We start from the raw sequence: 24,671 nt of genomic DNA on the forward strand, positions 1-24,671 counted from the left end.
TTATTACATAACAAAAGGTTGCTAATGAAAAGTTCAAAGAATAATAATAACTAATAAACTTATTAATCTAAGGTGTCCTTATGTATTACTAATCTTGAATTGTTTTTGTCCACAATTCACTCATGAATGAACTAATACATTATAGTTCAACATCTTTCATTCTTAAATTATAACAACAAAATAAAGCCAAATCCAATAGTCACAATGAAGTTTATTGGATTTGGCTTTATTTTGTCAATACTGGCACATATCAATGTATAAAATACCAAAATACATGTAAGTGTTTCAGGAACCAGTTAGAGTATAGGATAATAGGTATTAGAGTAGTCCCAGTAGTTTGGAGGATGAGCTTTGAATAGAGTAGAAACTTGAAGGAGGGCTTCACCCTTATTATTTCTTATTTTCTTAATTAATTCAATTAGAGAATATGTTATGTAGATCCCAAACATATTACCACACAAAAATATGCTTCTGATATTTTTATATGAATTGTCTTCAATTCAGAACACGTATACTTACATAACTTATTATACTTCTAACACTTATCATTATTCAATTCATAAACTATATGCCTTATTTACTTCATAATAGCTTGCAAGTTGAATCAAAATTTAAATTAAGTCTGACAGCTGAAATGCGACTTATGGCGCTGCCGTGGTGGCCATCGGCATTCCTTCGCAAATTGACTGCAATGGTTTTTACAAATCCGTCATCTTACCATGACGTAGCCTTTCGACAACGCTGCAGCCAACTATTTGTATTGCATTGTACATTATATAAACATGTTACACTAATACTTGGGCTATTATAATTCAAATTTGTAAGATGCATTTTAAAAAGGAAATTTGTTAGAGAAGTAAATGTTGAAACAAAAAGAACTTACAGTGTTCAAACTTCAGCATAGCAATTTCAGAATACTAGCAAAGATGGCATCCGCGACACGAGAATAGTTCCCAAATTAATCTCTCTCAATTGTGTGCAGTTTTCTACCACATCCAGTTAAGTTTAAATGTTTAAGCTTACAACATTTCCATAAAACCTGACAAATACCTTCAGATATTTTAGGGCAAACCATCAAATCAAGTAGCTGTAAATTGGGGAAAATGGAAGAAAACAGTATGATTATTTCATCTCTTAACCATGAATTGAAACCCAAATAGAGAGACTTTAGTTGAGGGTATACACCAAAATGCCCTACAGTCTCTTTCCCGATAGATGTGCCTTCCATTTGAATCTCACTAAGTGAAGGACAGTTTCTAACGAGTGAAAACAAAGTTGTTTCTGTGAGATCATGACAAAAACTAAGGTTTATAGACACCAAATTACCAAGAAACAAAGAGAAATCAACAACATGTTGATCATTTAGAAAATAAGTGGCACTAAGTTCCAAATGTTGTATAGATGGAGACTTGGATAACAGACGGTGAATTGTATTAACGAAGTTGGTCTGATTGTTATTGAATACGTGAGTGTAGACGTAAGGTTGACATAGGATGAGTTCTTCAAGCAAAGGGAAACAAGTAACGATGGGTGACAGATCGTTCTCACAAAAAAAATCAGCACCGTAACAAGTGAGAGAGGTCAAAGTTGTAATATTTTGGGAGAAAGCTTGCAACCCATCTGCGGGAAAGCAGCCTCCATATTGGAGTTTGAGCGATGTAAGTTTCAATGGAAAAGTTGAGATTTGAATGAGAAGATCTTTGAAGTCGCAGTCAATTTAGCAGCGTATGAGGTCGAGGGTAATGAGGTTGGTGATCCTTTTGAAGAGAGAGGGAGGAAAGGTCATGTTTCAACTTTGACTCTGAGAGAAAATAGAAGACGATTGGTGATGGAGAGGAACTGCTTGGAGACGAGGGAGAGAAAACTTATGCTTTTGTCATCGTTGTTGTTGAGGAATCTGAAGACGCATTCCCAACACTCGTCGGGTAAATATGAATATGTTTCTTGGTCAACCATTTGTTGTGAGTGCCTCTGATGCTGGTGATGAGTTAGGGTTTTGCGGTGTCGTAAAAATTGTAGAAACCTCATCATTATCAGTGATAGACGGTGGTGTGAAAATTGAGAAAAGAAAGATGAAGATGGTCAAAGTTTAGTGGGTGTTCCGATGATGATTTGAGATACGGTAAATTTGAGTTAGGGTTTTATTCCTTCGTCAGGAGAATTTATGGTGAGGTACGCTCTTATTACTTTTAAATTTTATCCCTTCAGCTTTGTTAAAAAAAAAAAAATTAAAAATTCTATCCCTTCATGCTTATCTTTTATTATTTTTTACTACCGAAAAGACGGACACTCTTGTGCCCATCTTTCTGCTCTTTTTATCCGAACATAATAATGCAATGGGGGATATTCTTTTGGCTAATCCAAAGCCACCTGATAAAAATATGGGGAATTTCAATTTAGAAAAAAATGGGGCCATATTGCATCAGAAGAATGATGAGAGTTTGGATTAACAGAGTGTTGAGATGGTTGTGGAAACACCCCTTGATATATAAGTAGAATAAAGATATTTATTTATCCTCCAACTCTTGGTTTAATGATAGAATTTAAAGATTTCTCTATTATATCTTGGAATGTTCGTGGCTTTGCTAGTAAGAGAAGTAATCGACACATGCACGAGTTGATTTCGTGTTATAAACCGGATTTAATATTCCTATACGAGACTCACACTATAACTCAGCTAAATCCAAGATGTTTTGGGAGCGGGAAGACTACATGTTCATTGCAGTTGAAGAAGCAAATGGTCATTCAGGAGGGATTTGGGCGATGGCAAGTTTGGCATCCCATGCACAATTTCAGGTTCATTCCTCTTTTCCTCAATGTATCACAACAAAAATTTCTAGAGGTAGTGCTTTTTGGCATTGTTCTGGAGTTTATGCTAGTCCAATTTATTCCATTCGTAACAACCTTTGGACATTTCTTGGTAATTTAAGAGCTAACATCACCTCATCATGGATCATGATTGGGGATTTTAATGAAATCCTCTCTCCTTTAGAGCAACGCGGTGGAAATTTTTGCAGTGTTAGGGCAGAAAGTGAAGGATTCGTCTTATCGGTACTTTGTTACGAGTAAGGAATTCATGGCGACTATCATCAAACCCACCATCCTCTCAGCCTCACACAGGACTTTTCAACGTATGGTTGTATTGGTTATCCCAGAGATCAATTATAGTCGATATGCGCGAACAACAGCACAATCTTTTTTCCGGAGTTGGATGATATCAAAGACTGCGGATCTCAAAAGCTTGGTGATCTTGGACCATAGGTCGAAGGAATTAGTGTGGTTGTTAGGGTGTTGTTTTTGGATCATTGTTGCCCTTTTGCTTTCCGAACTTTATATATGTATCGTTAGGATGTATCCTACTATCTTGATTGTTAAGTCTGATCTCAATTTGTGGGTGTGGGGAATGTGTAACAGCCCGGGGCCCACCCGGTCTCACTATTACTCACAAGCTTAATCACTACCCCCCTCTCTAGTAGTGTTTTTGCCTCCCGTGGGAATCGAACCTAGTACCTGGGGATAAGTACTACTTCAATGCATTCCCACTACCAATTGAGCTAGTAGCTCAATTGGTAGTGGGAATGCATTGAAGTAGTACTTATCCCCAGGTACTAGGTTCGATTCCCACGGGAGGCAAAAACACTACTAGAGAGGGGGGTAGTGATTAAGCTTGTGAGTAATAGTGAGACCGGGTGGGCCCCGGGCTGTTACAGAATGTCCCAACTCTCAATCGATTGTATTAATTTTGCCTTTGATTGAATGAAGTTTTTTTACTGTCAAAAAAAAAAATGGTTTGAAAATTATGAAAAGTGTTTTTTTTTTATTTTATGAAATTTTGTTTTTGATTAAAACTAAAATTATAAATGTTTGTTGTTTTCAAGTTATAACAAAGCAAACTAACCGTTATTATCTATTTCAATGACATCAACAATATAAAAAAAATATAATCTAATTTTTTTTAATGACACCAACAACAATCTTTATTATAGAAAAAGTTATTTAAGGGTATAATTGGGATAATTAAAAAGTAAGTATAAATATACTCATCTAGTTTGTTACACTTTTTAAATGATAAAGATAAAACAAAAAACTAAACATATATATTCATATCATGTTAGTTCTTCTTGCTTTTAAGTTAGTTTCTCTGGTTCCCTAGATCATTAGAAACAAATGGGATAACTGTCTTGCTTTAACCAGGCATATGAATTTTTTGGAGACTCATATTTTCAAAGAAGGTAACCGATTAGCAAATATTGGTATGTCTTGTAACTCTACTCTATGGATGAATGAGATCCACACCCAAGCTAGAACTGATTACATTAGAAATAGATTAGGTCTTCCCTACTTTAAATTTGTAAATGGATGAAAGGTTTTGGCTTTATGTCCCCCTTTCTTTTTTGCTTTTTTTATCTTTTAATATATAGGTGATGCTCTTTGCATCAACAACTTTATATAAAAAAAATAAAAATTTATTCGTTACATGTGTTATTTGTATTGAAAATTGAGGGTTTTTTTTGGAAAGAGAAAAGTCAGCCCAAAAGAGCTAAAAAGGGTAGTTTTCTTTAATTTTTTTTGAAAGGGGGGTAGTTTTCTTTATATATAGTATAGATTCAAAATTCATATTTATATTTTTTTTGACAAATTATTTATAATTTTTGAATGTTTGCATATTTTTTTCTATTATATATATATATTTTTTTCCACCCAATTTATTTATGGCGCACCAAATTTTTTTCTTGAAAAAGCCCCTTGGGAGTGATCGTATTATTTCGTCCTCAAATTTGTACACATCACTCAATTTCATCCTCAAATTTTACGAAATAGTCCTCAAATTTGTACACATATAGCTCAATTTCAAGTCTCGCCGTTAACAGTTTTGACGTGTCACATTAAGCGCTGACGTGGAGTTCCAAGTCAGCTTACACGTGTAACTGGACAAATTTGATCGAGAAATTTTGATTTTTCTTTTGGATTTTTTTTAAACAAAAGTCATTACAAACTGTCACTTTGTCAAATGGATCCTTGAATTATTCATTAAAAATCAAGTTGGTGTCTGAATTATGTCACTCACTATCAAATCGATCCCTGAATTATTTATCTTATCTATCAATCTGATCATGATATTGTCAAATAAAAATTAAAAACTAAAAGAATGTGTTTACGAGAGTAAATAGCTCTTTTCCAAAGTTTCAAATGGTCACGATTAGAATAAGTTGTATTTTCCACTTATTATCCTAGTTTATGGTCACTATTGATTGACCACTCTAGAACACTTGAGCCAACAATTCTACTTCTTCGTTCAGATGAAGATCGGATGGCGTTAAAATCACCACACACACACCAACTCAACTCGTTAAGGTTATTAAGAAGCAAACCAAGACATAACCAAACATCTTGTCTACCAACTAATCACAAGGTGCATATACATTAGCAAGAGCAAACCCCCACCATTCTTCACCATAAAACCTTGAATAATAATAACATGAGCCATACTTCGAGTAATTCTAACATCAACCTCATCCTTGTTCCAAAGAGTCAAAATTCCTCCAGAGGCCCCTACAGAAGGACGGTAAGAAAATCCAAAGTTTTGATTACCCCAAAGAGATACACTTAAAAATTCATTAATAACTTCCAACTTAGTCTCCTGCACACATAAAATCCAAGGACGATGTTGTTTAACAAGCTTCTGAATTTCTTTTCTCTTCTCCCAACTCCCCAGCCCTCTAATATTATAAGAAATAAACTTCATTTTAACCACCATCACCTATCAACACAAAAAAACCACTAACAGCCAGTTGAACCACCAACAGAAGGAACATGGTTTTTATCAACGCCATGCACACCATGACCACCTATTTCCGCACCTTCCTACCAGAGTTACTTGACCGAGATAGAACTTGAAACATATTAGAGCACTCACCATTAAATTACCAATATCCACAATATCCCTACCTCCCCCATCAGTTTTATCATGGAGCATAACCCAATTTTGCCAATCACCAACAGATGATGTAGAAGATGAAGTGTTTGTGCCCATTGAATCTAAATTAACAGCGCTGCCCTTGTTCAGAGAACTGGTTGTTTTCTTCTTTTTATACTTCCTGAACATCCGTAACAAAGCTTGTCGGTCTTTAAGCGGCATTCGAGCTACACGCCTCAGACTAACCAGAGAAGGGATATGCATTTGAGATTTAGGAACTCCCTTGTGATGTTGCTTTTGAATAACCTTATTCTTCTCATTATGAGTGAAGATGACACCAACATCTCCCAATGGTGATCCTTAATCCATTCAAAGCTCCACGGCCCCGAAATCGAATGCTTCTTGTGTGAGTTGGGATATGATGAGGCCTTTTGCAGACAAGCCATACATGTCATTTACCTTAATGAAATTAATGTTAGTGTTTGTATCTCACAGAAATATAACTTTTTTGATGTCCAAAATAAAGGGAAATAAGGAGAATGGGATATAGTCTTTGCATTTTACTTTCTGACAAAAGCCTTATGTGGTTATTCAAGTTCTTCCTTGAATGCAATTTTCCTCTACTCAATATATAATGATTCCTCTGATGCTGTCTACAATTATATGATGAATAACTAAAGCTACATTCAAGTAGTTATAACTACTAACATCAATTCCTATAGGATTATCGATTTTCTTCTTTTGCTTCTCAATTCCTCTCTCACTATTCGCAGTCATGTCTTACTAATACAACTATATGAGCATATAGAGGGAACCATGTACTAAAAATAAAGCATAGGTAACCCAACAATTTGAATACACAATAACAACGAGGTTATTAAAACTTTGCACTAAACAAATCAGTTGGAAAACTTCACAGAAATCCAATAAAACAAACTTTTCGCGCCAATAATTATTACAAAACAATGAATGAGAAAGTGTACAAAACAGAAAACCATATCAGCTTTGGAACTTGACCGGCGATCTGGTGCGCTACATCATACTTGCTTCAATTTGTTTGAACTCCAACCATCTCCTCTGAATTTCCAGAAACCTGTAGCAGACACAAAATGAATCAACAGTGATAATTTCCCCTTTTTTAAATATCACTCAATTGGTTGAGAAACCCACACACAATTAACAATTGCAACCGGAAAAGTAAAGACCCAACAGCTAGATACCAGAACTTCGATGATGGCAACATAATGACTTTGGATCCTATTCTTATATTGAGAATCTCAATGTGTTATTAATTAGAATCTCAATGAGAAAACTTATGAAAACCATATGATGTGCAGAAAAAAAATCAGATTTTGTGCGAAAACAACAAAAAGCGGATCAATGAATTGTTCATTTGCGAATAGAGGATAAAAAAATATATACTGAGAAGACATTATTATAATCTTTCTACCGAACAACCATATAACCTTTCTACCAAACAGCAGGCCCCTAAATTTAAACTACATTAGATAATTTGCATCAATAGTAACCGCTGCTGCTGTCATATATGCTCTAACATCTGCGGCAAAGCATAAAAAACCCCACCAAAAAAACTGATGAATTAACTAACAAACATCATAGCAAACAAAATTTGACAGAATCTTACTAAAAAAACATGCAAGAATGACACATCTGAAAGAGGCAGGAATGACACATCCGAAAGATCATATATATATATATATATATATAAAGCAGAATAGTATTTTTCATAAAGAAACAAAATCATGACGATAACTTTACCAACATGCAAAGATTTCAATAAAAGTGCCAATTTATCATAAGAAAAAAAAAAACACTAACAAGAATGGTACATTTCATGAACATATTCGTCAAAAAAACCATTAACATAACAAAATATAAAAAAACTGCCAATTTACCAAAAGTAGTATTACATAAGGATTTCAGAGGTATACACTAATATGTTTCAATGATTTCAGTGGTAGATTGCAACTACCAGTTTTCACTATCATTACTTACTTATTTTTATTTTCCTTGTTTACTTCAAAATATAAATCTTACCGACTATAATAGCAAATTCTGCAGAACACTGAAATGGGTATATGATGATTTTTCTCAAAGCTAGTTGGTATACATATTATAAAGTTCAACATACTTAAATAAGTTATTATACTCCAAACACTTATCATTATTCAATTCATAAGCTATATGCCTTATTTACTTCATATTATCTTGCAAGTTGAATCAAAATATAATTGAGTTTGACTGCTGAATTGCAACTTATGACGCCGCCATGGTGGGCATCGACATTCCTTTACAAATTGACTACAATGGTTGCTAAAAATCAGTCATCCTGCCACGGCGTAGCCTACTGCAGCCAACTATTTGTATTGCATTGTACATTATATAAACATGTTACACTATTACTTAGGCAATTATAATTCTCAGAGAAGTAAATCTTAAAACGAAAACAACTTACACTTACAAAGTTCAATCTCCAGCATACCAATTTCAGAAAACTAGCAATCAAGGCATTCACGAAGCAAGAAGAGTTTCCTATTTTGGTGTGTGCAGTTTTCTACCACACGTTTCACTCCCTCCTCAGTGACATTGTTACAATTTTCAAGTAATAATTGCAAAAGCCCACAACAATTCTTTGAGATCATATAAAGTGTTTGATTATCAACCTTTGTATTTGACAAGTTCAACACCTCCAGCTTAGGAACTGCAAAGTTCATTCCATGTAGCTTCACTTTTGAACAGAAAGCTAAGTTCAAATGTTTAAGCTTGCAACATTTCTTTAAAACTTGACAAATACCTTCAGATATTTCAGGGCAATATCTCAAATCAAGTAGTTGTAAATTTGGGAAAATGGAAGAAAACATTATGATGATTTCATCACTTAATACTGAATTTATGCCCAAATAGAGAGACTTTAATTGAGGGTATACACCAGAATGCCATTCAGTCCCTTTCCCAATATACGTGCCTTCCATTTGAATCTCACTAAGTAAAGGACAGTTTCTAACCAGTGAAAACAAGGTTGTTTCTGTGAGATGCCAACAACCACTAAGGTCTACAGACACCAAATTACCAAGAAACAAAGAGAAATCAACAACTTGTTGATCATATAGAAAATGAGTGCTACTAAGTACCAAATGTTGTATACATGGATGCTTGGATATCAGACGGTGAATTGTATTAATGAAGTTAGTCTGATTGTAATCGGCGACCCATGGGTAATGGATGTTGAGCGTTTGGAGCAGCGGGAAACAATCAACAATGGGTGTCAGATCCTTCTTCCCAAAAAAAGTACAGTAACAAGTGAGAGAGGTCAAAGTTGTAATATTTTGGAAGATAGCTTGCAACCCATCTACGGGAAAGCGGCATTGATCTGGGAGTCTGAGCGATGTGAGTTTCAATGGGAAATTTGCAATTTGACAGAGAAGATCTTCGAGGTCATCGTCGTCAACGAGTGGGAGGTCGAGGGAGGTGAGGTTGGTGAACCTATCGAAGAGAAGAGGGAGGAAAGGGAGTGATGCCTCTTTGAGAACGATTGAAAATCGAAGACGATTGGTGATGGAGAGGAACTGCTTGGAGACTAGGGAGAGAGAACTCAAGTTTTCGTCATCCTTGTTGATGAGGAATCCTAAAACGCATTCCCAACACTCGTCGGGTAAATATGAATATGTTTCTACGTAAACCATAATTTGTGAAGAAGATTAGAGGGAAGATCGCTTCTTCCTTTTCACTGGATTGTGTGAGGGTCTTCCACGCAGTTGATGAGTTAGGGTTTTGAGGAATCGTACAATTCGAGAGGGTAAATTTACGGTGAGGTATTACTTCTATTTCTTCATGCTTAGCTTTTATTATTTTTTTATTCAACATTCATGTTTTTTACAAATTTTATTCAATAAATGTTAATATATATATTTTTGACAAAATATTAATATTTTTTTTTTATTATTTAGAGATTTTTTTACAAAATATACTTAAATATATAAACAGCTAATGTAATTAATGAAAATGATTTTCGTAAAAATAAAAGATAAAAATATAGTTAAATAAAAGATGCTTTTTGGACTCTTTTAGTTACACATCCATCAAAGGTGTTTTTTTTTCACGAGCTTTACCTATTTAATAAATTATAGATTTCACACACTGTTAAATAGTCCCACATCAGATAAAATATGGTTGGTTTGATCATGTGTTTATAAGTAGGGGCAATCCTCACCTCAAAAGCCGGTTTTGTGGTATCTAACATGGTATTAGAGCATCCTTCAAGATCCATTGGGCTATCCACCATTTATGGGCAATCCACCATTTAATATCCACGCTCCAGATGTCCAGGCCTGGGCGTGAGGGGGTGTGTTAAATAGTCCCACATCATATTTAATATCCACGCTCCAGATATCTAGGCCTGGGCGTGAGGGGGTGTGTTAAATAGTCCCACATCGGATAAAATATGGTTTGAACATGTGTTTATAAGTGGGGGCAATCCTCACATCAAAAGCCGGTTTTGTGGGGTTGTGTAAACATATATGAGACAGGATCCGTTGACACCAGCTGTCAACGAATTCGTTGACACCGACACCAAATTTTAACACTCAATCTCATTTAATCCAACGACTCATAATTAATTCATGTTTCTATTTATTTCTATTTCGAGAGTATCCTTTCTCTTTAACACATGCTATTATTTTTTTACTTAACACTCAATCTCATTTAATCCAACGACTCATAATTAATTCATGTTTCTATTTCGAGAGTATCCTTTCTCTTTAACACATGCTATTATTTTTTTTTCATTTAATCCAACGACTCATAATTAATTCATGTTTCTATTTCGAGAGTATCCTTTCTCTTTAACACATGCTATTATTTTTTTACTTAACACTCAATCTCATTTAATCCAACGACTCATAATTAATTCATGTTTCTATTTCGAGAGTATCCTTTCTCTTTAACACATGCTATTATTTTTTTTCAATCATAAAAAAAACATGGTTATTTTCTTCTTTAACACTCAATCTCATTTAATCCAACGACTCTTTAACACATGCTATTATTTTTTTTCAATCATAAAAAAAACATGGTTATTTTCTTCTTTAACACTCAATCTCATTTAATCCAACGACTCATAATTAATTCATGTTTCTATTTCGAGAGTATCCTTTCTCTTTAACACATGCTATTATTTTTTTTCAATCATAAAAAAAACATGGTTATTTTCTTCTGGATTTGTTTTCTTTCTCATTTAATCCAACGACTCATAATTAATTCATGTTTCTATTTTGTGAGTATCCTTTCTCGAATCACATGCTATTATTTTTTTTTCAATCATAAAAAAAACATGGTTATTTTCTTCTGGATTTGTTTTCTTATGATGATGCCACACCCACCCCATGTTAATATTATTCTTGTAAGCATCTCTATCCCTTCTTAGCTAATTCCTCGTATGGATTCCAGGCCATAATGACATATTATACCAAATTTATGAAAACAATAGCAACCTGAGAGAAAGTTAGTGAATCTAAGATTATGGATGTTTTTGTAGAGTTTTATTGTATTTGTGGGATTTTAGGTTTGGCAATTGTCAATTGAGTCTCTGATTGAAGAGTTTTATTGTTTTGTGGGATTTTAGGTTTGGCGATTGAGTCTCTGAAATAATCCACTATATTTATCAATCTTAATTTTGACAAATCATGTGTATAAGAATTCGTTCATGTTTTTAATTGGGCACATTTTGATGATTTCTGTTGAATAAATCACATACTATTATTATGTTGATCAATCTTATGGAATTTTGATGATTTTGTTGCATAAATCATAATTCTCCCTCATTTACTAGAATTTCCAAATTTTAGATTGAAATGGAGAAGAAGATGTAATTTTTATCTGGAAAAAGAAAATTTAATCTACCTTTATTCAAGATCCGTGAAACTTGAAAGTTGATATTGTGTGATGCAGAAATTGGGCAAAGCAAAGATTAAGTGAAGTAGTGATCATGTGAGATTTCAAGTAAATAAATATGAGTCGTTGGATTAAATGAGATTGAGAGTTGAGATTTGGTGTCAACGAATTCATTGACACCAGGTGTCAATGGATCCTGTATGTGTGTGTGTGTGTGTGTGTGTGTGTGTGTATATATATATATATATATATATATATATATATATGGGTTATGATAGAAGACACCTTTTATGAAGGTGTCTTTTATCAAGTTACTCTATGAATATTTGCGAAAAGACACCAACTTACTTTTATGAAGGTGTCTTTTAGCAAAGTTATAACTAAAAAGTGAAAATCACACCTTAAGGTGTGACTTGTTAAAAGACACCACCAAAGGGTGGCTTGTAACAAAACCCTATATATATATATATATATATATATATATATATATATATATATATATATATATATATATATATATATATATATATATATATGGGTTTGTCTAACATGTGCAATATTGCACATGTTAAGGAAACTAAAAGTAGCAACCTTTAATTGAAAAACAACAATCATTTATTGAAAAGTTACATATTTAATATAAAATGCACAAGTTACAATACAAATTTACTATTTTGAACTTCTTAACATGTGCAAATTTGCACATGATAGAAAAACCCTATATATATATATATATATATATATATATATATATATATATATATATATATATATATATATATATATATATATATATATATATATATATATATACACATTTATGGTTCAATGTTTAAGTTAAAAATACATGTAGTCAGGCACCACTGGATTCAAGACGGCATAAAGGAAGCAAGGAAGCCATGTCCCAAACGATTATACCTTCCAAGGTGAATTAGTTTTCTTTTTTTCTGCTAATTTATTTCAGAATTATACTAAAATACATTCATATGTTTTTTTTTTCCCTTAGTGTGACTATCAATTAAAATGACTGTTGGAATTGCATAAACTGATCAATTTGGTGTGACAAAAGTAGTGAGCTTGGAAACCTTTGACAAGGCTTTGGAAGTCCTAGATGAGCTCAAAACCATTACGGTAATTAGCTTACAAGAGCAATCCATTTGGGCTGATTCAAAACACTAACATTTTCCATGTCGACTAATTTCATGATTTCTGATTTTGCTTCGATGAATACTGGTTGTCATTTTTCATTTATTTTCCCATGTTACCCAAACCTTCTTATTCTGTTCAAACAGGCTGCCATTTTTCTGGAAAACAATTTGTAATGCGACATTAGTTTCTGGAAAACCTTCTTATTCATGCCAACATTCTTCAATTCGTGCAAAATAAGTATTCAAGAACACAGTAGCCATCGGTCAGGGGTGGCAATGTTAATTCTAGCAAAGAGTTTGAGTAAGACTCTAAATCCTGCAAAATCTGATTTAAAAGATACCAAGCGAAGTAGTTGCAAAATAATTTTGAGAAGTCCGAGATTGTGATGATGAGCTTTTGTATCTCGAATTTAAGTCACATTAGTTTAGTGTTCTACATGCGTCACATTACGAAAATTGTATGTAAGAAAAGAAAAATTGTATTAATCTTGCAATGACAAAGTATTTAAATTAGCTATTTTTCATAGTTGTAATCTGTGTATATACATCTGATGTTTAAATATATGAGGCTCTGAATTTTGTGTTGCTGATATGAATGTGAAACTTGTTGCTGATTTGAGGTTGACGCAAGACATTATAACGCACGGTATGGACCGGAAATGTTATACTTTCTGAACATATCTTCTTTATCATCAAAGTTTGTTGCATTGATGTCTTAGTACAAACTATAACATGTTTGTACTTACTCTCTTTTCTCGTACTCACTCACTCATCAAAGAAATGTGTGATTAATCATTTATTTTCATTTTAGGTAGACATTTGAATGTTAAGTGTTTAAATATCTTATAAGAAATGTGTTTGAAAAGGCTAATTCAATAATGCTAAGTAAAAATAGTGATATTCACCAATGGATCATTAATTCTGAAACCTATTGTTCTAACGGTGGAATCAAATTTGTGAATGGTACAACAAATTTTTCACTTGTGCATCATAGCACGAACTAATATCGAAGTTAAATTAGGTGGTTGCAAGCACTAGGATGACATGTGAGTAATTGACTAGCTATGTTGGATTGTTAAAACCGAACCAAAAAACCGAATTTCGATTGAAAGTTAATAAATTGAATCAATTCAGTTCCGTTCAGTTTAATTCATGAACCATCCGTCACGTTTTTATTCATGAACAAATAAAATTTCAAAGGCAATGATTAGAAAAATCATAAAAGTAGGATATAAGTAGCAACCCAAAAACAGAACAGTAGACTTGGAAATAAGCTAAGGAAACCAACTAAAATCACATACCCGAGCACAAGATGTACCCAGATACGCGCAAAATATGAATGGAAAAACCAGAAAAGTAGGACAGCAGTAGCAACCCAAAAACAGAACACTAGATCCCAAAATTGATAGAAACTCACTTCAATCAAATGAACATAAAAGACCAAAACAAACACATGTACCCTGCACTAAAATAGTGATTTCCCAGTGCACTAATTTTTCTGCTTTCTGATTGCTTTGTAATTTTGTAGACTGTTGATTGACAACTCTAGAACACGTTTCATTTATTTTCTCACGTGACATTGAGAAATTGTATTTGCCTGATGAGTTGGAAGACAACTTGTAGCTCAACATTCGAAGTGCAAGATTTGAGCACATGACTAAGTCATAATTAACACAAAACACAAATTTTTTTCATCTAGCATGATTCAAAAGCTATTTTTCTATTTAATGAATTGTAGTAGAGAGTGCTTCACAACACAAGTAGTTAGGAAGTATTTTACCTTTAATGAGTTGTGTCTAACAGGGTGTCACCAACGGTGAACAAGAAACTATTTCGAATTGAAACTTATTTCATCTTGGAGTGTTAAGGATTTAATTGACAAATATGACGACCATAAAATGAGTATTTGGTTTGGTTGCATATGCTTAAATCCTAGCAAAAGTTAGATATTAAATTTTGCCAGAATATAAGTATAACACTACCAATAATTTCATTATAGCTTTCATAATTGGTGCCAAAACCCATTCTTATGTGAGGGAATTGACTAACTTGAACTGTTGTTGTTGGAACTACTCTTGTATTTTGCGGCTTTCTTCTATGGTACACCTTGTGCCAGGAAGATAGTTTTGTGGTTATAAATATGCTTTTGATTTCTTCAAAAAAAAAAATTAGTGATGAGTTGGCGAAGTAACATATATTCACATATAAAAATAGAGGTGTGAAGATATTCTGAGTTTATTCCTAAGCTGGGATAATAAAATAGTCATAAAGAGGTGATAGACAAACAACACTACCAATTATCAAAATTATGGACATTAAATAATTAAGCTGCATAAAGGTGATAAAACTTCAGTTTTGCATTGTTTAAATCAAGACTAAGGCAATTCTTGTAAATGGATAAAACTTCTATCTTCCAAAATACAATCCATAAGGCAGAAGATCTTTTTTCATAGTTTCATATCCTAATCAAAACTCGACAATAGTAGTTCTTGAACGAGTCTCTAATCTCTTCCACACATCTTCTTCAATGATGTATATCATCTTACTCCCTTGTAGTGTTCTTCAGCTAATTTCTCTGCATCATAAATGACAAACGTATGTTTATACTGTTGGTGCAAACAATCAAATCCAAAAATAGATACATTTAAGCATGTAAATGAACAAAGAACATACAAATGGCATATTATGGCCAAATCCAATAGTCTCAATGAAGATTATTAACTTTTCAAACCCGAATAAACCCCTCATTTTGACATACACAAATCACTGTATAGCAGCTCATACACAAATCAGTGAATAGGCATTATCCATCAGGTAACCAGTTAGAATATAAAATAATAGGTATTAGAGTAGTCCAAGTAGTTAGGAGGTTGAGCTTTGAATACAGTAGAAATTTGAAGGAGAGCTAAAATAAGTTATGTCGATCCCAAACATATGACCACACACAAAAATATGTTTCGGATATTTTTATATGCCTTGTCCTCAAAATATAAATCTTAATGACTATCATAGCAAGTTATGCAAAACATTGAATGGGTTATAGGATAATTTATCTCAAAGTCATACAAAAGACACACACGTACACATATTATCAAGTTAAACATACTTGAGTTATCATACTTCAAACACATATCATTAATCAATTTATAAGCTATATGCCGTATTTACTTCATTTTAGCTTTCAAGTTGAATCAAAATTTAAATTAAGTTTGACAGCTGAATTGCAGCTTATGGCGCTGCCATGGTGGTCATCGGCATTCTTTCACAAATCGACTAAAATGGTTGTTAAAAGTCCATCATCTGGCCATGGCGTAGCCTTTTAACAAAACTGCAGCCAACTATTTGTATTGTATTGTACATTATTATATAAACATGTCACACTATTAACTTAGGAAACTATAATTCAAATTTGTACGATGCATTTTAAAAAGGAAATTTCTTAGAGAAGTAAATGTTGAAACAAAAAGAACTTACAGTGTTCAAACTTCAGCATAGCAATTTCAAAATACTAGCAAATATGGCATCCATGACGCGAGAAGAGTTTCCTATTTTTGTCACTTAAATGTAACCCCGCCAGATTTATCTCTCTCAGTTGTGTGCAATTTTCTATCACATGTTTCACACCCTTCTCTGTAACACTTTTACAATTATCAAGTTGTAATTTCAAAAGCCCACAGCAATTAACTGAGATCGCATAGAGTGTTTTATCATTAACCTCTGTATCTGACAAGTTCAACACCTCCAGCTCGGGAACTACAAAGTTCATTCCATGTAGTTTCACTTTTGAACAGAAAGCTAAGTTCAAATGTTTAAGCTTACAACATTTCCGTAAAACATGACAAATACCTTCAGATATTTGACGGCAACCCTTCAAATCAAGTAGTTTTAAATTGGGGAAAATGGAACCAAACATGATGATGATTTCATCACTTAACCCTGAATTGTAAGCCAAATAGAGAGACTTTAATTGAGGGTATACACCAAACTCATCCAAAGAATCAGAATGCCCTACACTCATTTTCCCAATCCATGTGATTTCCATTTTGATTTCACTAAGTGAAGGACAATTTCTAACGAGTGAAAACAAAGTTGTCTCAGTGAGATGCCAACAACGACTAAGGTTTATAGACACCAAATTACCAAGAAACGGAGAGAAATCAACAACATGTTGATCATTTAGAAAATAAGTGTTGATAAGGTCCAAATGTTGTATACATGGAGACTTGGATAGCAAACGGTGAATTGTATTAACGAAGTTAGTCTCATTGTCAATGTAGTTAGGCTTATGAATGTAGTGTACGATAGGGCACCGGAGGTTAAGTTCTTCTAGCAAAGGGAAACAATTAACAATGGGGGACAAAGCGTCCTCAGACAAAATATAAGCACGGTAACAAGTGAGAGAGGTCAAAGTTGTAATATTTTGGGAGAAAACTTGCAACCCATTTGCGGGAAAGCGACATCTATCTGGGAGTTTGAGCGATGTGAGTTTCAAGGGGAATTTTGAGATTTGAGTGAGAAGATCATCAAGGTTGCGGTCCTCACGAGTGAGAAAATCGTTGGCGTTGCGGTCATCGCAAAAGTGTGTGAGGTCGAGGGAGGTGAGGTTGGTGAACCTTTTGAAGAGACATGGGAGGAAAGGGCGTGTTCCATCTTTGATACTGAGAGAAAACCGAAGACGATTGGTGATGGAGAGGAACTGATTGGAGACCAGAGAGAGAGAATTCAAGAAGTTTTCGTCATCATTGTTGACATTGATGAATTTGAAGATAGATTCCCAACACTCATCGGGTAAATAAGATTCTGGGGAAGTTCTCTTCTTCCTTTTCGTTGGCAGTGAATTGTATGAGCGCCGTCGACGCTTGTGGGAAAGAAAATAGAATATATGAGAAACCATATGGTGCCGTCGGTTCTGGTGGTAAATCTTTCGGTGATTTGTTGCAGGGTTTATGTTACAGGGTTTTGGATGAGAACTGTATATATGGTGGTAAATCTTTTTTCGAGTAAATCACTTTTGTACCTCGATGAAATATATGAGTGAAGATTTTTTTTTTATTTTTTTCTAATAATCTACTCCTTCTCCATTCGTTTTGGAACAATAACACTAAATTAAGGGTTATCTTTTTCTCATAACAAACAATTGTGAGTTTTTTTTTTTAAACAAAACAATTGTTAGTTACATTCTCTTTCTCCAACAATTTCTTTTTTTAACACACTTTATCTCTCTCCTATAACAAACAATTATTAATAATCAAAATATTGTACACATTTTTTAAATAATTGTAAAGCAAAATAAAAATTAATTATTCCAATTTCACATTAATCAAAAGTTAAGAAAATTTTAACTTTCTTTCAACTCCTTTAATTTGTCATCGCGAGCTTAGCTCAGTGGGTAGGGACAATGCATAATATGTGCAAGGTCCGGGGTTCAAACCCGGACCACCACAAAAAAAAAAAAAAACTCCTTTAATCAAAATTAAGATATCAACTATGGTTTCAACCAATACTAGATTAAGATATCAACTATGGTTTCAACCAATACTAGATTTTCACTTGTGACATAGATTTTAACGTTGAAGATAACAAAAACAATCTTTAATTTTCCAAATACATTTAGTTTTAAACTTTGTTTAAAAAATACAACTTCAATTTTCCAAATACATAACATTGAAATGCCTAAAGAAATACATAATATTAATTAGTTTTATCGTAAAAGATAAGAGTATTTGAGAAAGGGTATAATTGACAAATCTTACCAATAAAAATACCAAAACGATAGTTATTCAGAATATGAATAGGACTGAATTATTTAGAATCTGATAACACACTGATTGCTTCAAAATACAATAGGGATTTCCCAGTTCACTAATTTCTCTGCTCTCTAATTGCTTTGTAAATTTTTAGACTGTTAATGGAACACTCTAGAACACTTGCAACTTTAATGTCATTTTTCATTTATTTTCTCATGTGACCTGAAGTTTCATATTCTGTTCAAACAGGGCTTCTATTGTGAAGCTTCATATAACCTGAATCTTCATTGATTTTCTTTAATTTCGGCTAATTGTGGATAATAAGCGTCACATAGGATTCATGCAGCCGTCATCACATTCACTTCCGGATCACTATAATTGACTTCAGTTTTGTAGGACATTCAAATATGATTCGAGTATATATATGTCGTAACAGGGTTACCTAAAATCTCCATTATTTGTCGAAAAATTGTTATATTAGCAAGAAATCGGTCTAGGGCATGTTGAGGATGGACCACTTAAAATCTCGACAATTAGTTAGTTATTCAACAATCACACTGGTTAAATGTCTCATTCCTTGTTATTTATTTAGTTATTCATTTCAAGTTCAAATCTTTTAGATGATGCTGAACTTAGGACATGTTGAGGATGGGCCACTTTTATATAGTGTCCACCAATACATCTCAGTAGTTATGAATATATTCTGTTTATTTCTAACCTGTTGATAAAAACCAAAAACTCAAGAATTTACTCTAGCGTGTCACTTAGAAGCTATTTTATATTTAATTAGGAAGTCCTTTTATCTTTCAGCATGTTTACGATAATTCTAGTTTTCCTCTCAATTCACATTACATAAAGAGAGAACAATTATATGGACTACAAACTTAACATTGTTGATACTTGAACCAATATTGTTGCCCCATAAACCAGTCATGCCTGAACCAATAACATGGTAGCCATAGTCAATTATCAAAATTATGGACCTAATTAATTAAGCTGCATAAAGTAATTCTTATGATAAAACACCGACGACAACAAGTATAAAACAATTCTCATATTTCTATAGCTTACTTACTAGAGCTTTAAATTATTTCAAAGGGAAACACATTGGTTTAACACTATCACATGTTCACATGTCAAAGAAGAAAACACAAATAATCATAACTCCACAAAAGAGAAGAAAACATAAATCAGTATCGGACATAATATTTTGAATGCAAGACTGAGGCGATTTTTGCATTGTTTAATGCAAGACTAAGGCAATTCATTTAAACAGATAAAACTTTCCTTAAAAGAGCCAAAAACCAAAATAATTGACTTTGATAGTAACATATTCCAAACTAAACTTGACAACAATTCTTGGACGAGTCTCTAATTTCTTCTGCCTATCTACTTCAATGATGTATGTCTCCTTACTCCATTGTAGAGTTCTCTAGCTAACTTCTCTGCTGTTTAATATCTTAAACTGCATCATAAATGACAAACTTAAGTTTATACTATTAATTTAGTATCTAACAAACAAATCCAAAAATAGATAGATTAAAGCATGTAGATGACCAGAGAACATACAAATGGCATATTATGGTAATTTTTAGTTGTGTGCAGGGATGTCATTTTAGCATTACCTCCAAGTTCCAAGCGGTAAAAACAAATGAAACTAAAACTATATACATGTCATGAATATACAATGAAAAATTACGAACATTCTGGCTCTCAAATTTTCATCATGAATATGATCTGACATCAAACATTCTTGCTTTTTGAGTATTAACATCGTCATTAGATTCTTGTATCATTTAAAAAGAGTTAGGAATGACACATCCGAAAGATCATTCGTATAAAGTAAAATAGTATTTTTCACAAAGAAACAAAATGAAGACAATAACTGTAATATCCCGCCTGTCAGTATTGGAATATTACCAGTCGATCGTGCCAGAGGATTTAAATTCATGGAAAGTAAGTTTGGAGAATATTTATTATGTTATGTCAGTTTAAAATGGATAAAGTATCAGTGTCGGATTTAACACGCTAGAGGCGAGGGTATTTTGGTAATTGCACGTCACAGGAGTATTTAATTGTTTTGGGGCCAAAATATCTTCACAATCTTCTCACTTTCTCTCTCTAGGCTTGGCCAAAAGTTTCTCCTCCTTCTCTCTTCTTCATCCACGCCCTTCTCTCTTTCTCTCCACCAAATCTTCCAAATCTTTTTCCTTCCATGGCATAAGAATTCATCTTGTTTTCCTTGATCTCTTCTACTTTTAGAAGATGGATTTTGTTGGGTTCTCTACATCTTCTCTCAAGAAAAGAAACAAGGATTAGGGTTTTTGATTGGTAGTGGTTATTATCAAAGGTTTATGCATGAAGTTTCTTTAAGAATGGAGTAGCTCCAATATCTACAAAGATTGGATGCTTTTGAAAGGAGTTGCATGTATTAGGGTTTGGATTAAACTCTCCTTTCACTTTGGTTCTCAAGAGATGTGTTATGAAAGCTAAGGTTTGGATGTTGATTAAGAGGCTAGGGTTTTAGTTGCTTGAACATGGAAGCTTATGATGAAGCATGTATCATGGAGTTGTGAATCAAGAAGTTAAGGCCTTGGGTTTGTATTGAAGCTATGATGTTGACTTGAAGGCAAGATAAATAACTAGGGTTGTTAATGGTAAAGTGGAAGCTAGAGTTTGCATAGGATATGGTTTCATCTTGATCAAAGAAGAATTATGAAGATAGAAATGGATGGAGCAAAGGAAGCAAGTGGGACAAAAGCTAGGATTTGGACTTGTTGGAGCTTGGGACTTGTAGATGCTTCAAGAAATTGTCTAGGTGAGTTCCTTAGATAGCTTACCACCCTTGGTTTATGTGTTTTAATTATGTAAGGAAACTATATGAATTCTAGGGTTTAAAGTGTAAGTTAGTTGCCCCTTTTCTTGACATGCTTGCTATACTTGTATGTACTTGTTCCATGACTGTTTTTATAGGTTTCTAATGATCCTAAGGGTCATATAGCACTTGGAGATGCTTGGTTTGAGGTTTTTAAGTCAAAAATATCAATTTTGAAGTTGCTGGACTGTCACAGCTCGCCACGGCGAGTAAACTGCTCGCAAGGCGAGCTAGAAGGTCGAACAGGGGGTCCTGCTCGCCCCCAACTCGCCATGGCGAGTAGGAGCTCGCCTCCCCAGTAATTTTACTCGCCTAGGGGAGCAACACAGTGGGGAAACCCATTGTTTTGTTCGCCTCAGGTCGTTTCGGCGTTTCGCGAGCTGTTTTTCTTGTGCAGTCTTTTTAAGAGAAATAAACCCCTCAAACCAAGATCCTAATTGTTAAAGTTTTAAAAGGAGACTTCCTTATAAATGAAACAAGTATTTGGAAAGTATGGTAAAGCATGGTAAGCGAGAGTATGATGTTTGATTTGGGTAGCAAGATAATCTTTAAGTAAGGGAATGAACTAGAGCCTCGACTAGTTGTCGAGAACTAGCAAGTTAAGCAAGAATCCCTAGAATGTTAAGACGCGAAGTGTAACCTCTTCGCATATGATCATGTACATTTAGTTGGCACATTAAGCCATGGATTGATTAGTCAATATCTCCACTAAGAATAAGAACGTATAAGCTAGAACAAGTAGGAGTTTACCACTAATCGGTTCGATTAAGGTTCCGAGGTAAACAATCAAGTATGTACATGTTTAACTTATGTATACGACAAGACCATGACTAATAAGTAGGTGGCATGTCTCTTGCTATCCACATCAGGGGGATACAAGAGGTTCTCGATCTAAGGGGAACGATTCAAGCCGTAAGGGACCCGCATGTCACTGAAATTAACAAGACGTAGGTGCTCGTGTCTCTTGTTATCCACGCCAGGGGGATACGGGAGGTTCTCGACCTAAGGGGAACGGTTCAAGCCGGTCATGTGTGGGATTGTACTCGGGGTTACTCCACCCGGGACTCTCCGTAAAATGAATCAAGATAATGATGTTTGTTCAACGCTAACATAATGATTAATGAACTTAGACACGATTATGCATTATATGATTATGATCACGAATGAACTCAAGTATGATATGTTAGGTGCAAGTACATGTTAAGTAAAGAATGTGATGCCGATGACGATCTTAGGTTTCCCTAATCGTCTGGCTTAGGATGGTGTCATGAACATGTTATATGTTTAGGCCTTGATACGTAGATCGTATTTTTGGCAATGCGGTTCTAGGTTCCCTTTCGACCGCCATGACACATATAGGATGAGAAGCCTATAACAAGTGAGATAAGCCTATGACGGGTCTAGCATGCACTACCGTCTAGGAAATATGACCACACACGTATAATCAACCGGCAGGTTGTAAAATAGACACGTGGTGACCGTAGGTTTTCCCCCGTGGTTGCCTATAGCCTAGGATTAGGTGGAACTCACTGAGACATTATGTCTCATCCCAATCCTATTTTGTTTTAGATAAACAGGTTGGATGTCAAGCTAGTAGCCGAATGGATGTTTCAACAAGTGTTCGTTCGTACCTGCAGCATGATGTGATGGATTTGAAGGATGCAATTTATTATACTTTAGAAAAGACGAGTTGTATATCTTTGTACGAACGCATGTTGTCGTAATAATATTCAATCGAAATTTTATTGTTGTATATTTTAATGTATCCGGTACTAAACTTAACGCACGTGCTAGACTTTCTAGATACGTCTGGTATGGGTGTTACATTTGGTATCAGAGCAGGTCGATTCAGACCGTGCCTTGGGTCATTAAATTACAACTAAGGTAGTGGGACCATTGGGTTCCGGGTAAAAGTTCTAGTTGTTGTTGTTAGTTGAGCCTGATCAACTCAATTTAGCATTCAACGATTGGAATGGATGCCTGAGAGCTGAATAGGACCCAGGAGGAACGAAGTATGTGATGAAGAAGTTTGATCGTGCCAAAAGGTGGCCGGTGAACAAAGTAAGTAGAAGTGTGAATCCTCCGGAAATGTAAGGTATGTTAAGAAGGAACGTTCCGACAATGTTGGGTAAGATGTTAGAGATGCTTCGTGTAATCGTAAGTGAAGAAGTTGGATATATAACTAATCATGAACGAAAGATTCGGTAAGAGTTGTTGTTGGAACGGGTTTATGATATTCTGGAATGTCAGAACAAGGCTACAAGATAGTGAGAAGTTGACATATGTTGGCGGAAACAAGAGGCTCTCAGGAATAGTAATATGTGAAGGAAGTTAATGATTCAAGTGAAAGTTTTAGGTTATCAAGATTAAGGCATTGATTTCCGACGTGCCAAGAATTGTATCGAAAAAGGGTGATGTTGCCATGAAAATGATATAGAATATTTCGCGATGATAGGAATGAATGATGTGCATTGTATACTTGAAAATAAAAACTTTATGTAAAGAATGTTTCTGAAGAAAAAAAAATAGAGTCGGAGAAGCTCACCAATAGCCAGCCGGGGACGAAACTTTTCGTTTTCTACCAATTCGTTCCTAAGGTTTGCAATGACTATTGGGGAGATGTCTTCGCAATAATCTTTTATGTGACAAAAATATTTTATGACATCAAGTAACGAATGCATATCATATCCTAAGATTTTCAAAGTAAAAAGAGCATGAACAACCATTAACGGAGTCAATACAGTTTAAGGCAACTTGGGAGATTAATTTGTCAAGAGTTTAAAGGAGTTTAGACCAAGTGTTTAGAGATTCCTGTATATGGAACGGACATGAAGGCATGAAGTAAGAGGTTAAGGTCGTGAAGAGTTATGTTAGACCACAAGATTCTCAGATTTTGTGGAGTATTAGTTACCCTCGAATCTATGGTTTGCTTAATTAATTTACTAAGGCTCGTTACCATGACAAATTTAAATATTTGCAAAGTTTATAAGATTTGAGAAAAGATATACGCATATGGGTGATTGGAATTGGTGTTCTTAAATTTTAAATGGAATTCTGTAGGTACCGGTCGGTTA

The 24,671-nt window shown here is 34.2% G+C and overlaps 2 protein-coding genes, 1 long non-coding RNA gene and 1 pseudogene across 3 annotated transcripts; 1 reads left to right on the forward strand and 3 right to left on the reverse strand.

Annotated features, from left to right (window-relative positions):
• Nucleotides 1-958: 958 nt before the first annotated feature.
• On the reverse strand, nt 959-2,028 carry LOC146912903 (uncharacterized; annotated as a pseudogene).
• A 4,708-nt stretch (nt 2,029-6,736) lies between these two features.
• On the reverse strand, nt 6,737-9,645 carry LOC146912904 (uncharacterized). The gene is made up of 2 exons (XM_085716230.1): nt 8,400-9,645; nt 6,737-7,010 (listed from the first exon to the last, which is right to left on the reverse strand). Exon 1 carries the CDS (start codon nt 9,619-9,621, stop codon nt 8,434-8,436), a length of 1,188 nt encoding a protein of 395 aa, XP_085572356.1. The 5' UTR covers nt 9,622-9,645; the 3' UTR covers nt 6,737-7,010; nt 8,400-8,433.
• A 3,217-nt stretch (nt 9,646-12,862) lies between these two features.
• Nucleotides 12,863-13,508, forward strand: LOC146912905 (uncharacterized). Its single transcript, XR_015015217.1, has 2 exons — nt 12,863-12,958; nt 13,120-13,508. It is a non-coding gene; the product is annotated as an uncharacterized LOC146912905 (long non-coding RNA).
• A 2,949-nt stretch (nt 13,509-16,457) lies between these two features.
• LOC146912906 (F-box protein SKIP2-like) lies at nt 16,458-17,869 on the reverse strand. Its single transcript, XM_085720799.1, has one exon. It carries the CDS (start codon nt 17,867-17,869, stop codon nt 16,484-16,486), a length of 1,386 nt encoding a protein of 461 aa, XP_085576925.1. The 3' UTR covers nt 16,458-16,483.
• Nucleotides 17,870-24,671: the final 6,802 nt, after the last annotated feature.

The sequence above is a fragment of the Medicago sativa genome, chromosome 6 (genome assembly GCF_051527215.1).
Source record: "Medicago sativa cultivar Bolivia chromosome 6, Bolivia_mono, whole genome shotgun sequence".
NCBI lineage: Eukaryota > Viridiplantae > Streptophyta > Magnoliopsida > Fabales > Fabaceae > Medicago > Medicago sativa.